The following is a 21,934-nucleotide window of genomic DNA, read 5'->3' on the forward strand; positions in this document are numbered from 1 at the left end:
ACGATGGACTAGAAAATACTGACGACTAACTATTTTATCAAGCAAAAATCCAAGAACTGGCGAGGATATGTCCTAGCAGTCTACTTGCTCTTTTTACACACACGCACACACAGGGCCGGCGCGTCCAGAATAGAGACGGCGCGGCGGCGACACCTCCCTCCCCCTCCGCGTCCTCAGTTACATCCGCGATTACAACCCTAAGATTTCAACCGCGACACCCCCTAAAGTCCTCACTTTACAAACGGGTCCCTTTGATCACCCTTTGCCTAGAGCTTTACCCTATTCAGAGACACGCACACACACACACATCAACCTCCTAAGAGGAGACACTCACACAAACGACCGTCCTCAGAGGAGCCACACACACATTACACACACACACATAGCTGACTATCCATAAACAAAGCGGCACGCGTCGCGTTTTCAACGTGGCTTTACACGCGATATGAGAATATAAAGAGTTAACCTGATACAGCACACGCGGTTACAAGTAACAAAACACAACTAAATACATAATTTGCAAGCTAGAGTAAACGAGGCAACAATTTTAATCGCACGTACTTACACTGGTGAAATGGGGGAAGAAACTGATTCATGATCCACTGATCCTTGTTCTGACAGTCTTTACCGATCCTTCCTTTAACAAACTGATGAAGTCTTCTTTGTAAGCAGGTAGTTTCCAGAGGCTCTCGATCTGCTCAAGGCTAGGCTATATGCTAAGGTTTCATCTTTGGGTCAACTGTCAATAATCTCCATCTGCACAGCGTGACTTCATTCTACCGGTGTCTGTGTGTGTCTCTGTGTGTGTGTGTGTGTGTGACTTTTTTCTGTTAGTGGGCGGGGCCGCAGGTTTCAAATCTCCCGGGCTTGCGCGTGCAACTACTTGTGTTTCGTAGCTGCGTCATCGCGAAACACCTAATAACTCGTTATCAAGACGACTCGTTTGAAGCACTATGAGTCGACTCTTTTATAGATGAATCAATAGTTTTAAACACTGTACACTTACAGATTTAAGCCTTAGCTGGATATTTCACTTCACTTAGAGCTGTGTGACACACTACATGGAAGGGCATTTTCAAAAAGCCATAATATGGGCTCTTTAACATATGCTCAAATAACTTTAATCAAATTTGTTAAATTCAATATTATGTATGTATAATATCCAAATGTGGTTTCTGAAATATTGAAAAAAAAAAAGTTGTTGTTTTTTTTGTCATAGTTCTTGTACAAGATTTAAATTTAAGATATTTACAATAATAATTTATCTCTTTTTAGTTCTGTTTTTGACAGCAGCACAGTGTAAGTCTTAAAAAAAAAACATCATAAACAAATTTCATTTCAAATTTAATTCAAGTACTTTCTAGAACCTATGCTTGTTTTTGGGTGGCATGGTGGCGGAGTGAGTAGCGTTGTCGCCATTCAGCAAGTAGGTCGCTGGTTCGAGCTCCGGCTGGGTCAGCTGGCATTTGTGTGTGGAGTTTGCATGGTCTCTCTGTGTTCGCGTGGGTTTGCTTTGGGTTCTCCGGTTTCCCCCACAAGTCTAAAGGCATGTGCTATAGGTGAATTGGGTAAGCTTAATTGTCCGTAGTGTATGTGTGTATGTCCTGGTCCTCCAGGTTAGGTGGTTGAGCGTTGGGCTAATGACCCACCTCTTAAAATAAGATGTTACAAAACACCAATATGGTCCAGCTAAATATTAAAATTATAACTTCGATATAAACGCCCCTGGGAATATGCTTGTTTTTAAGTACTTTCCAGGCCTTAAATTTATATGTCTGAATTTAAGTACTTCAAGAAGTGTGGGAACCCTGAAATAAAGACTGAGGGTGCTTTCACACCTAGACTTTTGTTTCAGAATCTGGCGCGTTTCCCCAGTTAGCGCGGTTTGTTTGGCATTTGTGATTTCAGCAATCACGCTCGGATCCGCACAAAAACAATTGGTCTGAGATCGCCTGAATGAGGTGGTCTTGGCTCAATTGAAACGAACTCTGGAGCGGATCGATTGTAGGGAGAAAGCAAAACGATCTGGACCAGGCTATATCACAGTGTATTATGGATATGTAATATGCGGCTTTATGAAGAGAGAATTATGAGTAGGGATGCCATTCCTACCGGTAAATGTGCGTTTCATGTCAAATACAAAAGTTAAACCATGCTGAACTATTATCGACAACTGTTTATCTGTTAGGAAAATTGATTGAACAACAGTGTTGGTCTATCTGTTATTTCTCTATATAATGTAAAGCCTATAACGCATAATTCTAGCCAACTATTTATGAGGAAGTCTTACCTCTGATTTATATCTGCTTTTTGCTTATAATGTCTTATTGCTCATCATCATAAATTAAAATAAACCATGAAACTCTGACCAATATGAGGAGAGTTTACTCACATGTGACTTGTTTTAGCTATTTTGGTCCGATTAAAAACTATGTCGTGAGAAAGTGGACCGCATCAAGAACAAAAACTAACATTGTAACAATTTTAATCCTTGTTTCGGAACAAAAGAATCGATCCACAGGTGTGAAAGCACCCTGAATGACTGGCTTAAAAATCTGAACAAATCTGCAGATTTCTGCCGGAAGTGTGATATGCACATTAATATAGCTGCATTTTTTATGACACTGTATAACAATACTTAATATTTTTACGTTACTGTGACGGTTTGGTTTAGGGTTGGGGTGGTGCTAGGCGTTAAAAAATACAATTTATTGGGTAATTTAATAGATAACATAAATAATAGCCAGTACAACTACTGTTTTTACATTACTGTGACGGTTGGGTTTAGGGTTGGGGTAGACGTAAATAAAATATAATAAATGTGAAATTTAATAAATAATATATTTATCCGATTACCCGATCTAGCAACAACCAATACATCATTCATTCATTGCTGAACAACTTCCTGTTCCTTGTCACCTAAGTATGCTAAAATGTAAAATATCAGTCTGAATATACTTTAGAATCCATAGGGGTGACAATAACAGTGACACAAATGTATTTAATAAAGTTTTTTTAATGTTTTTTATTGTATTTAATTAATTATTTTTTAAAATAAAACTGTGATGTGATGGCAAGAAACCCAAATTGTTTAGTTAATATTTTCAGCAAAATATGAAAAAGGTTAAATAATAAACACTTTTTTAATTTATTTGTTTACCTTTTATTTATGTTTACCAAGGGTGCCGATATTACCGGAGGATACTGTATGAAAGTCAAAGACCCCTCACCAGTCCATGAGTTCACTAAAATCTTTCTCCACACATTGGTGTTTGTTATCGAGGGGATGAAAAAGAAACGGCAGGATCTCCTCATCCTCTCTGCCTCCATCACTCTCTCCACTGACCGAACTGACCTCCACACCAACACAAGCCTCAGGATGGACTGCTGACAGGGGACTCTGAGCACAAATGAAGGTGAACATCACTTTAATATCTGTGAGCTCATATGTTAGTGAAGTTTAGAAGTTATTTTGAGGAACCTGAGGCACTGGTTCAGGCTCCAGCATGGATGCAGAAAGCACATCTGAAGGAGGGAATGGGGATAAAGTAGGTTCAGAAACAGGTTGGTTCAGTTCTGCTTGTTCCAGCCACTCTTTCAGCTCCTCTAATCGCATCCCTGACCTGAAGATCTGACCCTCTAGATCCCTGCGTCACACACAAACACACAGCTATGAATATAAGCACTCAAACAAGGGACAGATTTTTAAAGGTTTTGAAAGAAGTCTCTTATTTGATCAAAAATACAGTAGGAGCCAGTAATATTGTAAAATATTATTAGAGAAATAATAAAAAATAATTCAACATTTACAAGATTTTTAAACATTGACGCAAATAACAAAATAATCATAATAATACAAATAATAATAAGAAGAAGAAAGAAAAAAATAAACTTGTACAGAATAAGAGAATTGCAATACACCAATCCAAAAAAAAGAACAACTTTTTACAAGTACATACAACAATATTCAGCATATATATTAAGTATATAAACAAGCAATGAAAATATTCTCACTTGTTTTACAAGGCCAGTGACATCAATTTATTCATTAGAAATAAAAGTGGGGATTTGCAAACTTAAAATGCTAGATTCCCAAGAGTCTCAAGACAGGTTCCCATGTATTAAAATAAATTTTATTAACAAATTTAGTACATTTTTAAATTGTAATTTATTTCTGTGATGGAAATAAAAATGATTTTCAGCTGATGTGGTAAAAATAGCTATAATTAATTTTTTTTTATTCTTTCATTAAAAGGTTCAAAAGAACAGAATTCATTTGAAAATAAATCTTTTATACATTATAAACAATCATAATGAAATTAAAACAAACAATTAAAACCATATAACTAAAGAACAATGTATATTTTAATTAACAAATAGACATTTAAAGTTATTTAACAATAACTGAAACTCAAACAAACATTATATCTTTGTAAACTTGAAAGGGAGCCCTATTACTTGCACGTTACTCAAACATTAAAAGTTACTATTAATAATAATAATAATAATAATAATAATAATAATACATTTTATTTGTGGGCGAGGTGGTGACACAGTTGGTAGCACGATCGCCTCACAGCAAGAAGGTCACTGGTTCGAGCCTCAGCTGGGTCAGTAGGCATTTCTCTGTGGAGTTTGCATGTTCTCCCCGTGTTCATGTGGGTTTCCCCAGTTTCCCCAAGTCTAAAGACATGCGCTATAGGTGAACTGGGTAAGCTAAAATTGGCCATAGTGTTTGCATGTGATTGAGTGTGTATGGTTGTTTCCCAGTGATGGGTTGCAGCTGGAAGGGCATCCGCTGCGTAAAAACATATGCTGGATAAGTTGGCAGTTCAGTGGCGACCCCAGATTAATAAAGGGACTTAGCCGAAAAGAAAATGAATTTTATTTGTAATACACTTTTCTTAGACTCACAACGCTACAAGGCAAAACACCAACAATAGCAGAAACAGATAAACAATGAAAAAGAATAAATAAAACAATAAGAATATAAACCATAAGGAATAAAAAACTTTTTAAATTTGAAATATTATATATCTTTATACCTTTATATATCTTAAAAACATAACAAATCTTTGTACTATAAAAAACACACTACAAATTTAAAAACCGTATGTTCAGTAATTATACCATAGTAATATTGTGCCCTACTGATTGCAACAGAAAAATACTGGGAAATCTTTGTAGACTGATGTAATTTCATGCTGTTCAGTTTTATAATCTTATGTCAGCAAAATCACCTGTTTTGTCATCACCTTAGACATTACGCTAGAGAATCGTTCAAATACTAGCTCTAGACTGCTGTTCTGAAGTCAGCTGCAAATGTGAATGAATGGCGGAGGAAAGTAGTTCCTCTTACAAAAGGTTTTTGAGACGCTCTGTGTTTGATTTTCTTTTTTATACAGAAGATTATGCTGTCAAACTGTTGTATAAACGCAATATCACACGAGTAGCAGTGCGATGTGGCTGTATATTGTCACTGGTGGGACACTAAGGCACTCGGCCAAACGCACTACTACTCATGAGTACAAAAGGTACAAAATCTGTACACCAACATTTAAAAATGGCTACCTGTTTGGGTCAAAGATGGCATGTCTGCCTTGTTGTTGCTGCAGCATCTGATATTGGACTCGTGCATTTAGATAAGCCCTCTCAAGAGACTCCTGCCCCTCAGCCAGTGTGGAGAGACCCTGTTGAGAATTCACACTGAGCCAATCTGACTTCATGTGTTAAAAAAAAATACACAAATCGCAAACATCATCATACAGTACCTTTGTCTGCTCACACGGCTTGAGCTTCCCACCCTTTAAAAGTGACTCAAATGCATCAACCTGCACAAAAGAATAAAAAAATACAGTACAGTAGATGTGAGGATTCAAAGCACTGCTCTCAAAATAACAAATCTCCAGCTGCTAGATTTAAAGATGGTGACCTGTAGCTGAAATCTTTGGGTCTGGTTGGATAGAGTGTCTGTCAAATGGTCTGGAGTGAGAGATCCAGACCTTCTCGAGCTGATAGAGCTCACAGAGGAAGGCCGAGTTGCTGCTTTTCTGGAGTTTTCTACAATGTGAACAACATACATTTTCATACAAACGTATTCAGTTTGACTGCAAATGAGATGTACTGTAGAAGAGTAAGACCGTTCTTAAATGGACATTTTCTTTGAAAGGTTTAAATGCTTTGAAATTAAAACAATAAATGTCAATTTAAGGCTTTAAGTTCAAGTGTCACATAAAATGATACATTTTTGCTCTTTAATTCTAGTTATAGCACAAAATTCATAAGACATATAGGGTCAAATGATTTCCGTGTTATGGAAAACATGGATAGAATAGTGCAATCATGTGAGATTTTTCTTGCCTCTATAATGTGGATTTTCATGCAAGTTGGCACATTTTTGGATGAATAAATCAAAAGTAGGTTTGTACACGCAATCTGTAACTATACAATAGTAACAGTAGTAATAGTTGAGGATCCACATGCAGTTAGGGATGACTGACGTGAAACTGACATTTCGCCAGTGTCGAGATCCCTGAAGTAATTCAAAATACTGCACCGAATCATGATCTGAAACACCCAGGTCATGTGACTAAAGTGTTTCGAAGCACCAGGTCACATGACTTAAGCGATTCAAAGCATCGGTCATTTCAGAAGTGTTTGAAACCTGGCAAATCTGTGTTTGACTGACAGGGTTAGAGCATATTCTATCTCATGAAGTCTAATGGACATGCGTGTGCACAGAGTAACTGTGCTGCAAATGGCCTGAGTTCGAATTCCGACTTGTACAAATATTTAGAAATTATGACATGATGTATTTTAATAATTTAAATTTTTTATAACCAAAACAAGACATATTTATTCACAAAGTGTTTGTACAGATGTCAGACTAATGTTAAAACTAAACATACAAGAACAGAGCATTCATTCATTCATGTATTTTCTTTTTGGCTTAGTCCCTTTATTATCTGGGGTCGCCACAGCGGAATGAACCGCCAACTTATCCAGCACATGTATTATGCAGCGGATGCCCTTCCAGTTGTAACCCATCTCTGGGAAACATCCACACACACTCATTCACACACATACACTACGGACAATTTAGTCTACCCAATTAACCTGTACTGCATGTCTTTGGACTGTAGGGGAAACCGAAGCATCCGGAGGAAACCCACGCGAACGCAGGGAGAACATGCGAACTCCACACAGAAACGCCAACTGACCCAGCCGAGGCTCGAACCAGTGACCTTCTTGCTATGAGGTGACAGCACTAGCTACTGCACCACTGGGTTATCAGAACAGAGCATTTAAAAATTCATTAAATTTGTACAACATGGGATTTAATAATTTAATTTGTGTAACTGTTTCTTTGCTGAAGCTGTTCCAGAGCAATACATAAAAAATGACCTCTAGGTGTCACTCTAGAGACGGGTTTCACAACGTTTCAAAGCTTCGAGACATTTGCTTCGACTGTGACAGTGTTTTATGAAGCCTCGCTTTGTCAACCAATACATGCAGTTTATTCATAAAATAAGTCAGGCAGGCAACGGTCAAAACAGGGGCAAACAAAAGCATATAAGTAATCCAAAATACATTGTCAAAAAAGCTAAATGTTCAGGACAGGTGGCGAAACAACGGAAACAATAAAACAATGCAAAAGGTCAAAAACACAGCTAGATAAAGAAGCGCTTCATAAAGTTACAGACTAAAAGTGAACAAGACTCAGCAAACAGTGTGTGTGAATGAGGTGTCTTTATAATCCTGGAAATAAGTCCTAACGAGAATCAGCTGTGTGTGTGTGTGTGTGTGTGTGTGTGTGTGTGTGTTTGTGTGAGTGAGTGTCTGGATTTATTGTCAGCTATAGCAGATGTTTGCTTGGCACAAAGCATTATTAGAGTTGTAGTTCATGTAGTGGCAGATGTGTAGTTCTCCAGCGATCGGCATAGGCTAGATCACTGGTGATCCTTACATAATCAGTGAAAAAAATATATCAATGTCTGTGAATATTAAACTGCAAGAAGTCTGTTGAAGTTAACATGAAGACTGCATGTTGTGTGTTCATAAAAAGATTAGCTTTTTGCTGAATAAGGGGACTCCTCTTAAAAATATATAGTTAAGGCTCCTTTTTGATGAAAACACATTTCTGCCGTGTTTTGAACTATTACAGAATATATAATAGATCTATTTGATTATAATAACAGTGTCATTTTACATAGAATAACTAAGCACAGAGATTTAGTGAGTTAACTGTCGGTGTGATGTACCTGAGAGCTCCTTCTGTTGGGTCAGATGAACAGAACCTGCACTGAACTCTGCCCTCTGTGCTTGAGGAAAACTGATGGTTATGACTTTTGACCCTTCCTGAATAACTCCCGACAGGACAGCTGTACTCGGTTTAGGTGGTTCAGAAGAGAAACCCACCTGAAAACAAACAGCATAACACAACAATCATAAGTTGAGGGGTAAAGTACTCCTTTGGACAAATTTTTTTCATTTAAAAACAGTCAAAGAATTAATCAAAATAAATTTACAGAAGTCATTTTATAAACATAGAATCCAATTAAATGCTACTGAGTTTTGTAATATAAATAAATAAAAGGTCAAATTATTGGTAAAATAATGTTGCAATGTGGTCATTCAGAGTGACACATAAATGAAATATATACAATTCAACATATTAATTTGAATGTGTACTACTTTTTAGTTATAGAATATCAATTGATTACACTATATTGTATAACATTGTATACTGTATACATTTAATAATTATAAAATTAAATAAATTGGTAAAAATAAATAGGTAAAACAGTGGTTTGAAGGATAGTGTCAAAGTATAAAGATTTAAAATGACAATTTTTGGTGTATAAAGTATTGTTACTAATAATATTACTTAAGAAATATTACTATTGATGTCACTTATGACATTCATTAGGTGGTATGTTTGTTTAAATTAGGGCAATAATGCACACCAGCTTAGAAAAGTACAATTTAAAAGGATGCAATTTAATTTACAGAACAATTAAAACTACATTAGACTTTTTTTTTTTTGATGCTTGAAAACCTTTTTTATCTTTGACAAAATAAAAAAAAAAACATGATAATTCAGTGTAAGCACATTGATGCCACCATTCATCTCTCTAAATGCCTATTTCATCAAGTAAATTCGATTTATTTTCAGAAATAATTCCAGTTTCGGTGTAAGCAAAGTCTACATTTGGATCTGGAATGTAATAATTCGTGCCTGAAGATTCTCAGTGCGTTTTCCAACATGCATTAGGAAAATCACACAACAAAGACCATCACCACTCACTACAGTATGTAGCTGCTGAGCCCTTCAGAGATATACAGCCCTGGTGTGCTCATTCAAGTGACAGAGCCTCAGATTTACCACCTAGGGTTAGTGTTAGACCACAATGGAGGACGGAGAAGACTTGCATACAATAAAAGGGCTGATAAAATAGGCAATATAAAGTGTTTTTTTCCACTACTGGACTTACCGATAAGACACTGGATAGATAAGTACACTAAAAACACAATGTCAATAGGCATTCTTCCATATACGGTAAACACACAGACACACACACACATTTGACTCAAGTGTAAGGTAATGGATTTTTATGTTGCTTAAAGTCTGATGGAGGCTGAATGACTGTCTTGTCCTGATAGGACACTAAATAAAACTCAACATAACCTCAAAATGACCCCTTAGTCCTTTTAATACAACACAGTATATTGTTGCAAGATCAGAAAAAACTCAGGTTTTACCAGCCAATTCTTAAAAGTTTCTCATGGGGAGGGGGATATAAGCATATATAGTATTTTTTTAAGCTTCCTACAACTAACATCCGATAACAACAATTCCCCACTCAGGTCAGAAATGTATAGAATGCTTAAAATCAAATGTCAAAGTATGAAATGATTGCTACTTTATACATTGCCTAACTATTCTAAAGAATCCCAAGTTGTTGTGCGGCAAAGTATGTAACTGGCCTACCCCCCGCTATTTTTTTCCACCACTGATGTTGGCGGTGGAACTTGGGTCATTGTTTGATGATGGCAATCAAAGCACATGAGTGTTGAACTTTATTGTAAGACAGCGTATTGATGGTACAGGGTTCCACTACCACACCACAGACAATATTGTAACAAATACTTCATTCTCAGTTCTGCTGTCATTGTTTTTCTGGTAAGAACACCATCTGCTTTATTTCTTATTCCTTCCACTTTTAAATACGTAATAATCAGCTTTGGTAAGAAACTGCACAGAGGGACTTACTTAAGATATTGACGATAATAACAAAAATAAAGTAACAAGAGCTTAAAGTGTTTAAAAAAAACTGGTAAACTGAGACTGGGACCAGAAGATGGAGCTGGTACAGTGGAGGAGGCTGCGGGTCTGCTGTTTGTCCAATCATGTTTTTTTCTTCCGTCAGATAAAAATATCAGGCTACCTCAAATCGACCGCTCCACGAAAAAATATGCATTTAATTAATGCTCCACTGTTTTTATTATTTCACAAAATCTCTGTCAACATAATCTCTGTCAAACATGTCTACATGTTTAATAAAAGTCATTAGATTAAAGATTATGTCTTATGATTATGACTTATTTCCTACGTCTCACTCGCGGTTCATGTGTGCGCGTGCTGCATGTGATTAAAAAGAAAATGACAATGAACGTCACGGCTCATATGTTGAATTTTTGTATAACAATTTTGTTGTTTACATATGATATTGCAATAATTTGCATACATGTTTTATAAGCTGTAAAATGAAGGCCTCAGTTTGGTGCAGAGTTTTCATTATACAAAAATCAAGAAAATCTTTGGATTTGTTTGATTCGTAGCTTATGTAGGCTATTTTAAAAACTGATATTATATAGGAGCTATTAATAACTGTAATTTTCCAAATGGAAAAAAGGTTGGTTTGTTGGTTGTACACTAAATCATCAATAGCCTGTTTGTTAAGTTTATGACGCGGCTCCAGGCAGCACAGAGGCGATCAGCATCAATGCTGGTTTATGTCAACTCATCTGTGTTAAACTGTGACCAGAAATATCCTTCTTTCGTTTTGCTCTATACATCTGTAGACACGAGTGTTTGTGCGCGAGTCGTGTTTCTGTCATTCTTATAATTGTAATTTTTAATAATATTGTGATATTTAAGATCTATAAAGTAATACAGCTCTGGATAACTTGTAACAGCGACCACAAGTCTCTCTTTCAAAAGTTCGCCGTAGTCACCTTGACAACACAAACCCTGCTGTCACCTCAACAAAAACCCTGCAGTGCTTTTATTTGATTGAAGAATGAAAAAGATGCGACTACAGCGTGCAACGGCAATATGTGAGGAGCCCAGGGTGCATAAGCAGCACATAAAATATTTGCTGCCATTAGTAAACCATTCAACAGATGCGCCTCTCAATGCAAAAAGTGCATTCGCTGTGATCGGGCCCTTATGCAGCCAAACTTAAAAAATATATAAAATAATGTTTTTTTTTATTGTTTAGATGATACCATAAATTGGTTACAAACGCACCCTTTCGGTTAACGGTTAATTGATTATTTTGAACATCTCTAATTAAACCGCATGCGCAGGCTCTAAAATCTAAAAAAAAATTTCCCTCACGGCTGCACGCTGGAGATCCGGCATGGTGCCGGAATACTTTAAGCCCTGCATTTTTAAAAGGGATTATAAATCATGAGCTTTAACTTTGCAGAAAATAAAACTGTGGAGTTTCCTGCACTGTAAAAAAGTAAGGTTCCACATAATTCATTCATGTTGTCTCCAGAAAAAAAATCTCCAGAATTGTGTTGTTTAAGCTCATTTTAAATAAGTAGATTGAACAAATAGTAAAAATCTTTTTTTTTTTTTTTTTGATTGCAAAAGGAGGGTTAGGTGGTAGGTCAATAGAAAATGCAGTTTGTACAGCATTAAAACAGTGGAAACCTATGGAATGTCCCCTCAATTCACAAAAACAAATACATGTTTGTGTCAGTGTGTATTCTTAATGTAATTTCTGCAACATGTTTGGTTTACTAATGTATTTGTGTCTGAATATTAGGCTAATGAAAAGGCCATTTACAAATCACAACAGTTTTATCATTTATCACTCACCCCTCCCCCCGTTTCCACACACACAAAAAAGCCCACAAGAAGTCAATAAGAGATTAAAGTGAATGAACCCATTCTATCTCAAGCTGTTGTGTGTGTGTGTGTGTGTTAAAGCAGAGGCAGATGGTCAGGGCACGCGGGAGAACAACTTAATGAGCATTAGAGCAACTGCAGCTGGAGGTGCAAAACTGAACAGCGGAATATCAGGAAATTAGCTACTAAAAATAGCTACCCTTAAATAATTAGCAATGGTTCTGTAAAATCAGCCAGAGGTTATGCACTGCTGAAATTAGTTTAGATGAGGTGGTGACATCATGTAACACTGACCTCTTATATAACGATAAAGGTAGACATGATGACACATTCTGTTTTAATCTTGTCGGTTTGGTGCTGTTCAGTATTTATTAACGGTTTATTAAATAGAAAAGAACAAATAAGAAGTTGTGACATGTGGCAAAGTATGGTGACCCATACTCACAATTTGCAACCCAGGCTCATTCTGAAAACGTACCCCTATATACATTTCTGGAGAGCGCCAAATACGTCCCAGAAGGTACATTTGTTTGCAGTTTTTGTTTTCACCAGAGGCTGCTGTGTGCACCTGCTGTTCTCGCGTAAATCCACCAGAGGCCGCTGTAGACTGACTGATTGACCGACCCACCCTCCTCCTTTCCTTAAACCCAAACAATAGTTTTTTCAAAAGCACCGATTGACCAGCCCACCCATTTCCCTAAGCCCAACCAATATTGTTTACAAAAGCCCTCTCCAGATTTTTATCACGTTTTCAGATTTTACCACATTCTCACCCTGTTATTTTCTTGTTGATTTTATTTTTTGGATTCTGTTTTTGTCTTACCCGCTTTATGGAACCATTCTTCATCGGACTTGAACCTTGTCGTCGTGGTCAACTCCTCTCTATATCTCAAGTCCGCCAACGTACATGGCGAGCTTACTAGACAAACTGGTAACAGCGGGAATGCTGTCCATATGGAGGTAAGTGGTCAGCTGGTAAATGCGAATAGGAATGGCAACATACCGCCCCATAGCGATCAAAAACGAAATGCAGCCATACGTACTTCTGCCTACATAATTCATGATCTCCAGAAATGTATATAGGGGTACATTTTTGAAATGTATTTACATATACATAATATACACAGTACACACTTAAATTGTCAGATTTTATTTTGGATGCATTAAGGTTGCCTAAATTGGCTGTGTAAAAAAATGATATGAAATACTATTAAAAATTTCACAGGAGGGCTAATAATTTTGTCTTTTTTGCATAATAATCCTACAATTTGTGGAATTAAATTAATATTTAAATAAAGAAAATATATCATGCAATGAATGTATTAGAGCACTAATAAATGCATTGATATGAAAAAAGACTATAAATAAAAAATATAATATAATACTGAAAACTATAATAAAACTATAATACTATGTACTATGAAAACTAAAGTATTACATTCAGCTGCATACATACAACAGCATGCAAGTATATTATGCATTTGTGCTAATAATACTTTTGTATATACACTTCTAATTGCCTCAGTTTGTTTGTTTGCTAGTCTTTCTCTAAAACGGTTTTGCGTCCCATGAGGTAAGCCTTTCATTTGAATAAAAAAAAAAAACATCACAATCAGAAAGAGCCCTCAGTTTGAAAATGAGCCTGTGTTTGAACACGGCGGTGCTGCTAAACCAAGAGCTGTGATTATAGTCGTCACAAAAGAGATTCTGCATTTAAATAGTGTTGACTCAGCCTGAGGAGTCTAAAAATAACTCTGGTCGACATCAGAGCAGGCGGGGAAGAGAGACAGGCCTGCTGATATGAGCAAGAGTATGGCACTGAATTCATATCAGCCTTCAGATGAAAAGGGAAAAAAGCACAAAACTATAAACACTGTCTGTGAAGCCAACCTTTGCTTCAAGGCGAAGTCGATCAATAGTATTTTCAGCTTCTGCATACTTGGTAAGAAGCCTGTTATAGTCCTCCTGTAAGAAATAGAGAAAAAAATAAAAGAGATGGATTAAGAAAAATAACAGATTTCTTCAGCTTTCATTTTAGCTTCTTAGATAAATTAGCATCATGTTGAATGTGTTGGATTGTTTGAAAACATTATATGCTTTATAAACTATGTATACTACACCTAAATCTTACTATATTTATCAAAACAAGTGATTTACTCGCTTGTTTGTTGTGAGCAATTTACTGTAGGATTGTCTGCTCGAACTTTAATATCTCTTTATTCAAAAATTGGATTAAAAAAGCACACAAACTGTATTTCAGAGAACACCAATATAGTGAGATTATGTGATAATGCAGAATATTACTATTTAAAATGTTTCTTGCATAATGCCTTAGGGGTGTGCAATGTTTATTGTCTTTGATAACATTGTAATTATTGACGTGCAAGCTAACATGGTCTCTTTGCAAATCATTTTCTGAATGAATCAGCTGCTTTGAATGATTTACTTGAATCGATTTCAGAAATCCCTCATTGAGACAAGGAATTGTTGCCACAAATGGGCAGATTTAGTGTCATTTTAATCACAAAAACCCTGTTGTAAAAATATGAATAATTGTAAAATAAATAAATAAATAAATAAAAAAAACAGTAAATGCAAAAAAATTTAAGAAAAAAAAGAATAAATGCTGTTCTTTTTATATATTTTTTAATATAATTTCAACAAGCATATTCAACAGCACACCACTCTGCAACAAATAAAATAAATTTTTTTGTTGGTTATTTTATTGGAAATCAAATCGCTTGACCTCTTTATGATTCTGATGTAACATATTTCAATAATTTTCTCATCTGTAGGATTGTGCCTTTACACCTGAACCAGAAATTGCACTATTTGTGTACTCTCTTTCTCTGCTGCATTATAATGTGTCCAAAGAAAGCACCTAATTTTCTGAATGATTATTGCTAAGAGTGTCATTCTAAAGCTGTGGAAATCAGATCTATTCCTTAATTTAAGACATGATTGACTTATCTCACTCAACTATTGCCCATGGAAACTGTCCATATAGAGTTATGGGTAATCTTGCTAAGTTTTACAATATATAGCAACCATATCTGGACCAATATAATGCTGATTCTGACAAAGCCGTGTGATATGTTCACTGCTCCTTATTGAATGCCTCTTTGTATTTTCATTATAACTGATTTTAGGTACTTTAGGAATTCCTTGTTTTTATTTGTTTGTTTTTCGCTTTTTATTACTATTATTTTTTTAGTACTATCATTTTTATTTCTTGTATTTTGTTCCTTTGTTGCTGTTGTGTTGTTATTGTAAAATGTAAAACTAATTAAAAATACCTATTTAAAAAAAAGATCAGGTGACCCCAAAAACATGAAGTATTGGCTAATTAATTGACTTTTTCATAATTATTTTTTTCAGGGTTTTCACCTTTAATGGATAGGACAGTAGACAGTATTGATGGGAAAGCATGGGGAGCAATAGGACCTCATGACGGGAATTGAACTCCGTGAAAACCGGAGTACACGTGTCGATGTACAAACCACTACGTCATTGTCTCTGAGCTGTTAACATTTTTTAAAAGCAACTTTGCTATCCCAAGAATTTTAAAGACAACTAAAACACAAAACAGTTATTGTAAAATGTAATAAAATTTCACTAATAAAATATCACAATATTTTAAATAAAAAAATGCAGCATTAGTGAGCAAAAGAAAGTTTCAAAACCATACGAAAAATCATATCAACCCTAAATGGAATTATCCAGACAACGCATACTACGCAGTGTGTACTGAATAGTAGATTAGCATCACATGTGAAACAATAACCCAATATAATCTCAGTGTTTCTTGATGACCTTCTCTTTACCTGTAGCTGCTGCACCAGTGTGCTGGCCTGCTGTGGGCAGCGAAACTCTTCTGGGACGGTACTCTCCAGGTGCTTCTGGGTCCCACTGGAGGAAGGACTTCCAAGCATCCCATCAGAGCTGCTCAACAGGACCTCTCTCACAATCTCAGCAGGGGATTTGAATACCACTGGACGATCTGGGTGTGATGTTCGAACATGAGGGGGTCTTCGGCTTTTAGGAGGCTTGTATTCACTCCTTTTTGGAAAACGCACCCTCGGTTCTACTTTGGAGAAATCAGGCAAGGCATGATTCAGCTGTCCTTTCCTAAAAAAAACACACGCATATAACAATAATCAGTTCAAATTGGTACAGCAGGGATAGCAAAAATGATATTGCAACTTGTGTAAAAAATATGGGTAAAATATAAATACACTAAAATCCTATTAAATGCAAATAACACAGCAAATACAACTTTTGTAACTAAATCTAAGTCTGAACATGTGTCAAAAAGTGTTCATCATCATTCAGCATGACAGTTCATTTATGTAAAATGAACTAACATACTTATTATGACCCATACTTGATGGAGGCTGAATGACTGTCGTGTGCAGATAAGACACTGAATCAAACTCAACATAACCTCAAACTGACCCCTTAGTCCTTTTAATACATCACAGTATATATTATTGTGGGATTATTACAAGATCAGAAAATCTCAGTTAAGATATGCCAGATACATTGCCTAAAAATTTCTCAAGGGGAGGGGTTATAAGCATTTCTTTTAACCTACCTAAAACTAAAATCTGATAACATTTCCCCAGAATATAATGTGTATGTTGCGTGATTTATGTCTTTTGTTAACTAGTTAAATATCCCTAAATAAACCTTGTATTTACAGACAATGGGGTCTTGGATATTAGGAGGGTAAATATAAATGTATTATTTAAGAAATGTATGTGTGTTTTAGTAAAAGAATAAAAAGACGGTATAATATATATATATATATATATATATATATAAAAAATTTTTTCTTTATTTGATATTAGAAAAACTGACAAAAGGATAAAACCGAGTGGTTTAACTGATAGAGGTAGGTTATACATTTTTAAAAATAGTATTTAGGGGTGGCACTTTGATCCTTAAATAGAGCTTTTTGGTTCTTTTAGCTATTAAATTATTAGAAATCTAAATATGCCTGACAGGATTAAAAAAAAAAGTATACTTTGTTTTTATTTCTCTTTTTTTAAGGAAGAAAAAAATAAGAATACAAATAATAAATAATATATTTTTTTTTTTTTTATTTCGGAACTTAAATGAACAGTTTACTGGTCACATATTTCCTTACAGGTCACAATAACAAATACAGATAAAGATCAGTTTACACTGTGTACAATCTATTTCTCCCAATATTGCAGGTATTTGTCCAATTGTAGTTTTAATGAAAAAGTCTTCCTCTCCATATTTTGAACATTAGATACGATTTCCAACCATTCCGATTTTGCAGGGGGTTCGAGTACAGTTTTCTTACTGGTTGCTAAGAAGTATTTTTTAGTAAATACTTGTCTTTTACCATTAAGTTGGTTGCAATATTTCCCAGATAAATTGTTGTAAAAGAAAAGTCCACTCCATCACCGAAAATATTTCTTATTACTTGCATTACATCCTGCCAGTATGACTGAATGGCTGGGCAACTCCAAAATTTGTAAATTGATTTGCTAAGTTTTCTCCACATTTCCTACAGCACTGTCCCCTATCTTTCTCCCATGTTTGCATGTAAGTATGGGCCGGTATGAGATTCTGACAGTATGATAACCTTGGATAAAAATATCACGGTTTCACAGTATTGCGATTACTGCTCTAAAATATGTTCTTTTTAAATGTCTGCTTAAAAAACACAATACATGTATATTTTATTTTGAGAAGCATTTATAATATTTTGTAAACATGTCAGGCTAAATAATTCAATTGATTAAATGACTTCTGCTGTCTTCATTCGTTTCAAAAACACAAATTTCTTTACTTTTTAAAACGACTTCTTTGGATATCTTCACTGCTGGAGATATCGTTGTCCTAAAAACAAACATAAAAAATAAATAAAAAATCTTATATATACCATAGGAACGGTATAGCAGAAAATTTTGGCGGTTTTTAAAACCTAGACTTTTCCAAACCACAATATACCTTGAAAACGGTTATCGCTCCATGCCTATTTGCATGCATGTTAACTTAGGGGTTATAAAGTTTCTGGTAAGATTCCTCCAGCAAAAATCTTGCCACATATCATAGCTGGAAGAGGTGGCCTGTACTTAGCAGATATTCAACCAATGTTCCTCTGAGATAACTAGGTTGGATTCTCTCTCCCATTTTAATCTGATGTCATTTGTTGAGGGTTCCTGACAGGATTTTTTGATGCACTCACTGTCATCGTATTTGGTTTCTGTCTCTCATGGTAGAAATGATAATCATAAATCATTTTTGCTTAGAAAAAACTTTAAACATTCTAATAAATGCTGAAAATTAAACTTTGCATTACAGTTTTATCATTTTGATTCTTATTTTGACATTAGAATATGTACAAAATATGATATAGCCCAAGTGTGTTCAAGCTGTTTTAGTGCAAGATTAATTCAGCCCAAACGTTACGGAGAAAGATACAGGAAGTAATTTTGACCAACAGTAATCAGATTGTGTAACCAAAGTACTAGATGAATTATGCTGAATTGTAATAGCATTAGATATCGATAAGTGTCTACTCGTTGTTTGAAACTAGGATGTGCAGTATTGTTTTTTTATATATATGTTATTTATTTTATCTTTCTTTAGTATGGAGAGCTCTGCTGTGATGTGAATTTCCCTTTGGGAACAATAACGTCTAACAAACAAACAAACAAATAATGTTTTATTTACTATTTCCAATAAAATAAATAGTACTTTTAAAAATAATTTTTAAGCCAAAATATTGGCAAAGAAATGCATATTGATCAAAAAAAAAAAATGCATGGTTTCTACTATATTCATTCTTCCATGGCAGGGCGCCATACCAAAATTCATTCCTACCATGGCCACATTACATCATCTCATTCAAAACATTCAGTTGTTGTAGTTTTTTATAGCGGGTTATAATCACACCAAAACATATTAAAAGGTAAGTGAATTATAACAGAGCAAACTTTTCTGTAATCGTAATAGTGCTGTGCTTTATTTGTTTAACCCTTTAAGGTGACATGCTGACTGACTGACTGACAGGGCTGCGCGATGTGTGAGGCCAGCAAACCCAATGTAGCTTTCAGTTATGATGAACACAGTTTCCTTAATTATACTTTATTTATAGATAAAGGTCTATAGTTCATACAATGACTTTATCCTGCTGGAGTTTAAAGCCGTTTCACTTTACTTCAGGATGCATTAATGCCGTTCTGTAGGTCTATTGGAGACATTCAGAAATATTCCAAGCAAATCTAACAAATGTTGGAGAGTCTTGGAGACATATTCGTTACATAAACGCACTAAATCGCACTTCAGCAGCGTTTATTTGAGAGTGCACAGGAAAATTTGTGCTTGAGCATATTTGAGGGGGCGTGCAAGAAATTTAGTGCATGAACAGAGGAAATCGACGCTCAAGCAAAGAGCAATGCATGCTTGTATTACATGAATGCGATCTCGACTTGTAATACTGCGTCATGACATTTGTCATTGAAATAATACCATAGGTAGTTGGAAGAATCATGTAAAGGGCCTGCTGCCACAGCTGGAAAAAATCCTAAAGGAAACACTGAAATGTACAATATAATATATAATTTACTGTATATTACTGTAATAAGTATTATTTAGTGGTCAACTAACAAATGATGAATCCCATTAACGGTTCAAAAATCCATCATAAATCACATTTTTGTTTATTATTGTTTTTCCTCTCACCTGATGTCATCTGGATCCGTGTGAGAGGTTTTGCAGTTTCTGTGGTTCTTTATTGCTGAATTTCTGTGAGGTGTAGGAGGAGGCGATCGCTCTGAGGGGGAGACGCTTGCTTTAGAAATGCCCTGCGCTGGAATGGAAACCTGAGCGCTGCAGGAAGCAGAGGTTGTTTTTCTGGGAGAGGCTGTTGGAGGCTGCAGATTGTGGTAAGGCCTGTGTAACCTCCCATCTATTTTTTCTCCACTCGTAGCATCTTGGTATATTTTTTCAGGGCTGTTTTTTATTACAGGGCTTCTGGCTGAAGTTTGAGGCGCGATCTTTTGTTTAATCTCTTCATGGTTTGATCTGAAAGTGTGATTTGTTTTAGGGACAGGACTCTGGTACGTGCTAAGAGATGAATCTGACCTAATTTCTAGCTCAGGTAGCGTCTCAGCTTCAATCCCACAGTCATTCATCGGTTCCTCTGAGGATAAATGGGGAAAACTGATGGGATTGGAAGTGTTTCTAGTGAAATGATGCGAGACTGGAAGAAATCGGGCATCAAGTTCCTCACAGTCACTTTTATCAGAGAACTCTGGGATTCCTGAAATTAAACAATCTTGATCTTTGGAAATTCCACTCACTTCCTGACTAAAGTCAAGGGTTTTCAGAGTTTGAAACACAGCTGCCGTCTCTTCTGTGACATGAAATGTTTGGTCCATGAATCTCTGAGCATCTTCGCACATATCCTTCTCCTCTATCTCCTCATCGGTCATGTCCAATGCTGTGTCTCTCTCAGGGAAAGAGTTTAATTTGTGCCTTTGGATTACTGGGCTCCCAGTACCACCCTCATTATCAGCCCAATCCTCAGATAACACGCTCCGGTCATCGTCTGTTTGGTGTTCTTCCTCTAAAAAAAAAAAAAAAAGAGAAAATAAAAATGAAGACCAAAGTTTGGAATTTTCAGAATGAAATATTATTTACAGTGAATAAACATGAAATGAATTTACTTCATTAAAGTACCTAATTGCAAAAATAGCTTGTGCAATTCGGTAGTGGGCAATAATTATTATACAGTAAGAATTTTTACTTTACTACTGTACTTAAGTACTACATATTTCAAGTATCTATCCTTAATAAGAGCATTATTATTATTTTTTTGGAAACTTTCACTTTTACTTCACTACTTTCCAAAACAAAATGTTTTTCTTTTTACTCCACTACATCTCCTACATAAAGCAGTTAATAAAAAGTTATGTCGAAGGGGAGAAATCATCTGCTCAGAGACAAGATAGTGGTGTTTAAAGGGACAGTTCACCCAAAAATAAATATTCTGTCCTCATGTATTCACCCTTTACGAGTTTATATCTTCTGTTGAACACAAAAGAAGATGTCTTAAAAAAAGCTGAAAACCTGTAACCACTGACTTCCGTAGTAAGAAAAACAAATACTGAGGAAGTCAATGGTTGCAGGTTTCAGCTTTCTTCAAAATATCTTCTTGTGTGGAGAAAAAAAAAAACTCAGAGAGGTTTGAAACAGTCAAATGCAAGTAAATGATGACAGAATTGACATTTTTGGGTCCCTTTAACTATCCCTTTAATTCATGAACATCCATTCTTTATTAGCATCTGTTGAATTACTTCACATATTGCACTGAAAAAAATTATTTGTGAATTGGAATGGCATCTGTGAATGAGTTAACAACTTATTGATTCGAATGATGCCTCACTAATTCAAATGATCCATTCAGAGTGAGTCTCCAGTGAGCGATTCACTGATTTTACCATCTAATCTGAATGGGATTTAGCATATGAATGTGTATAGAACCAGATCAGTCTCAAAAATAATACATTTACAAAATAAAATTCCATACATGCACAGCACAGTTCACATTTACAAAATCCAATTTGTACATCTGTAAACACAATTTGTGAATTCACAACTAAAGATCATAAATATTTAAAATTTTTAAGATTCGTGTATTTCTGAATCGTGGTTTGAATTTATGAATTAATCATGTTTTGAACTTACAAATTGAATTAGCATATTTATGAATTGTGTTCTGAACTTACAAATTGTATTTGTGTATTTGAA

The 21,934-nt window shown here is 35.4% G+C and overlaps 1 protein-coding gene across 1 annotated transcript in view; it reads right to left on the reverse strand.

The window, feature by feature from the left end:
• akna (AT-hook transcription factor) overlaps positions 1-21,934 on the reverse strand; it is a 50,542-nt gene that overhangs the window by 17,464 nt on the left and 11,144 nt on the right. Inside the window, exons 4-12 of the mRNA XM_056445699.1 lie at positions 19,865-20,750; positions 15,967-16,270; positions 14,033-14,107; positions 8,262-8,418; positions 5,933-6,060; positions 5,772-5,831; positions 5,572-5,690; positions 3,482-3,647; positions 3,231-3,400 (exon numbers count right to left, since the gene is read on the reverse strand). Of these exons, the coding sequence (XP_056301674.1) occupies positions 3,231-3,400; positions 3,482-3,647; positions 5,572-5,690; positions 5,772-5,831; positions 5,933-6,060; positions 8,262-8,418; positions 14,033-14,107; positions 15,967-16,270; positions 19,865-20,750 (2,065 nt within the window). The remainder of the gene's footprint in view (positions 1-3,230; positions 3,401-3,481; positions 3,648-5,571; positions 5,691-5,771; positions 5,832-5,932; positions 6,061-8,261; positions 8,419-14,032; positions 14,108-15,966; positions 16,271-19,864; positions 20,751-21,934) is intronic.

This window comes from Danio aesculapii, chromosome 21 (genome assembly GCF_903798145.1).
Source record: "Danio aesculapii chromosome 21, fDanAes4.1, whole genome shotgun sequence".
NCBI classification, from domain to species: domain Eukaryota; kingdom Metazoa; phylum Chordata; class Actinopteri; order Cypriniformes; family Danionidae; genus Danio; species Danio aesculapii.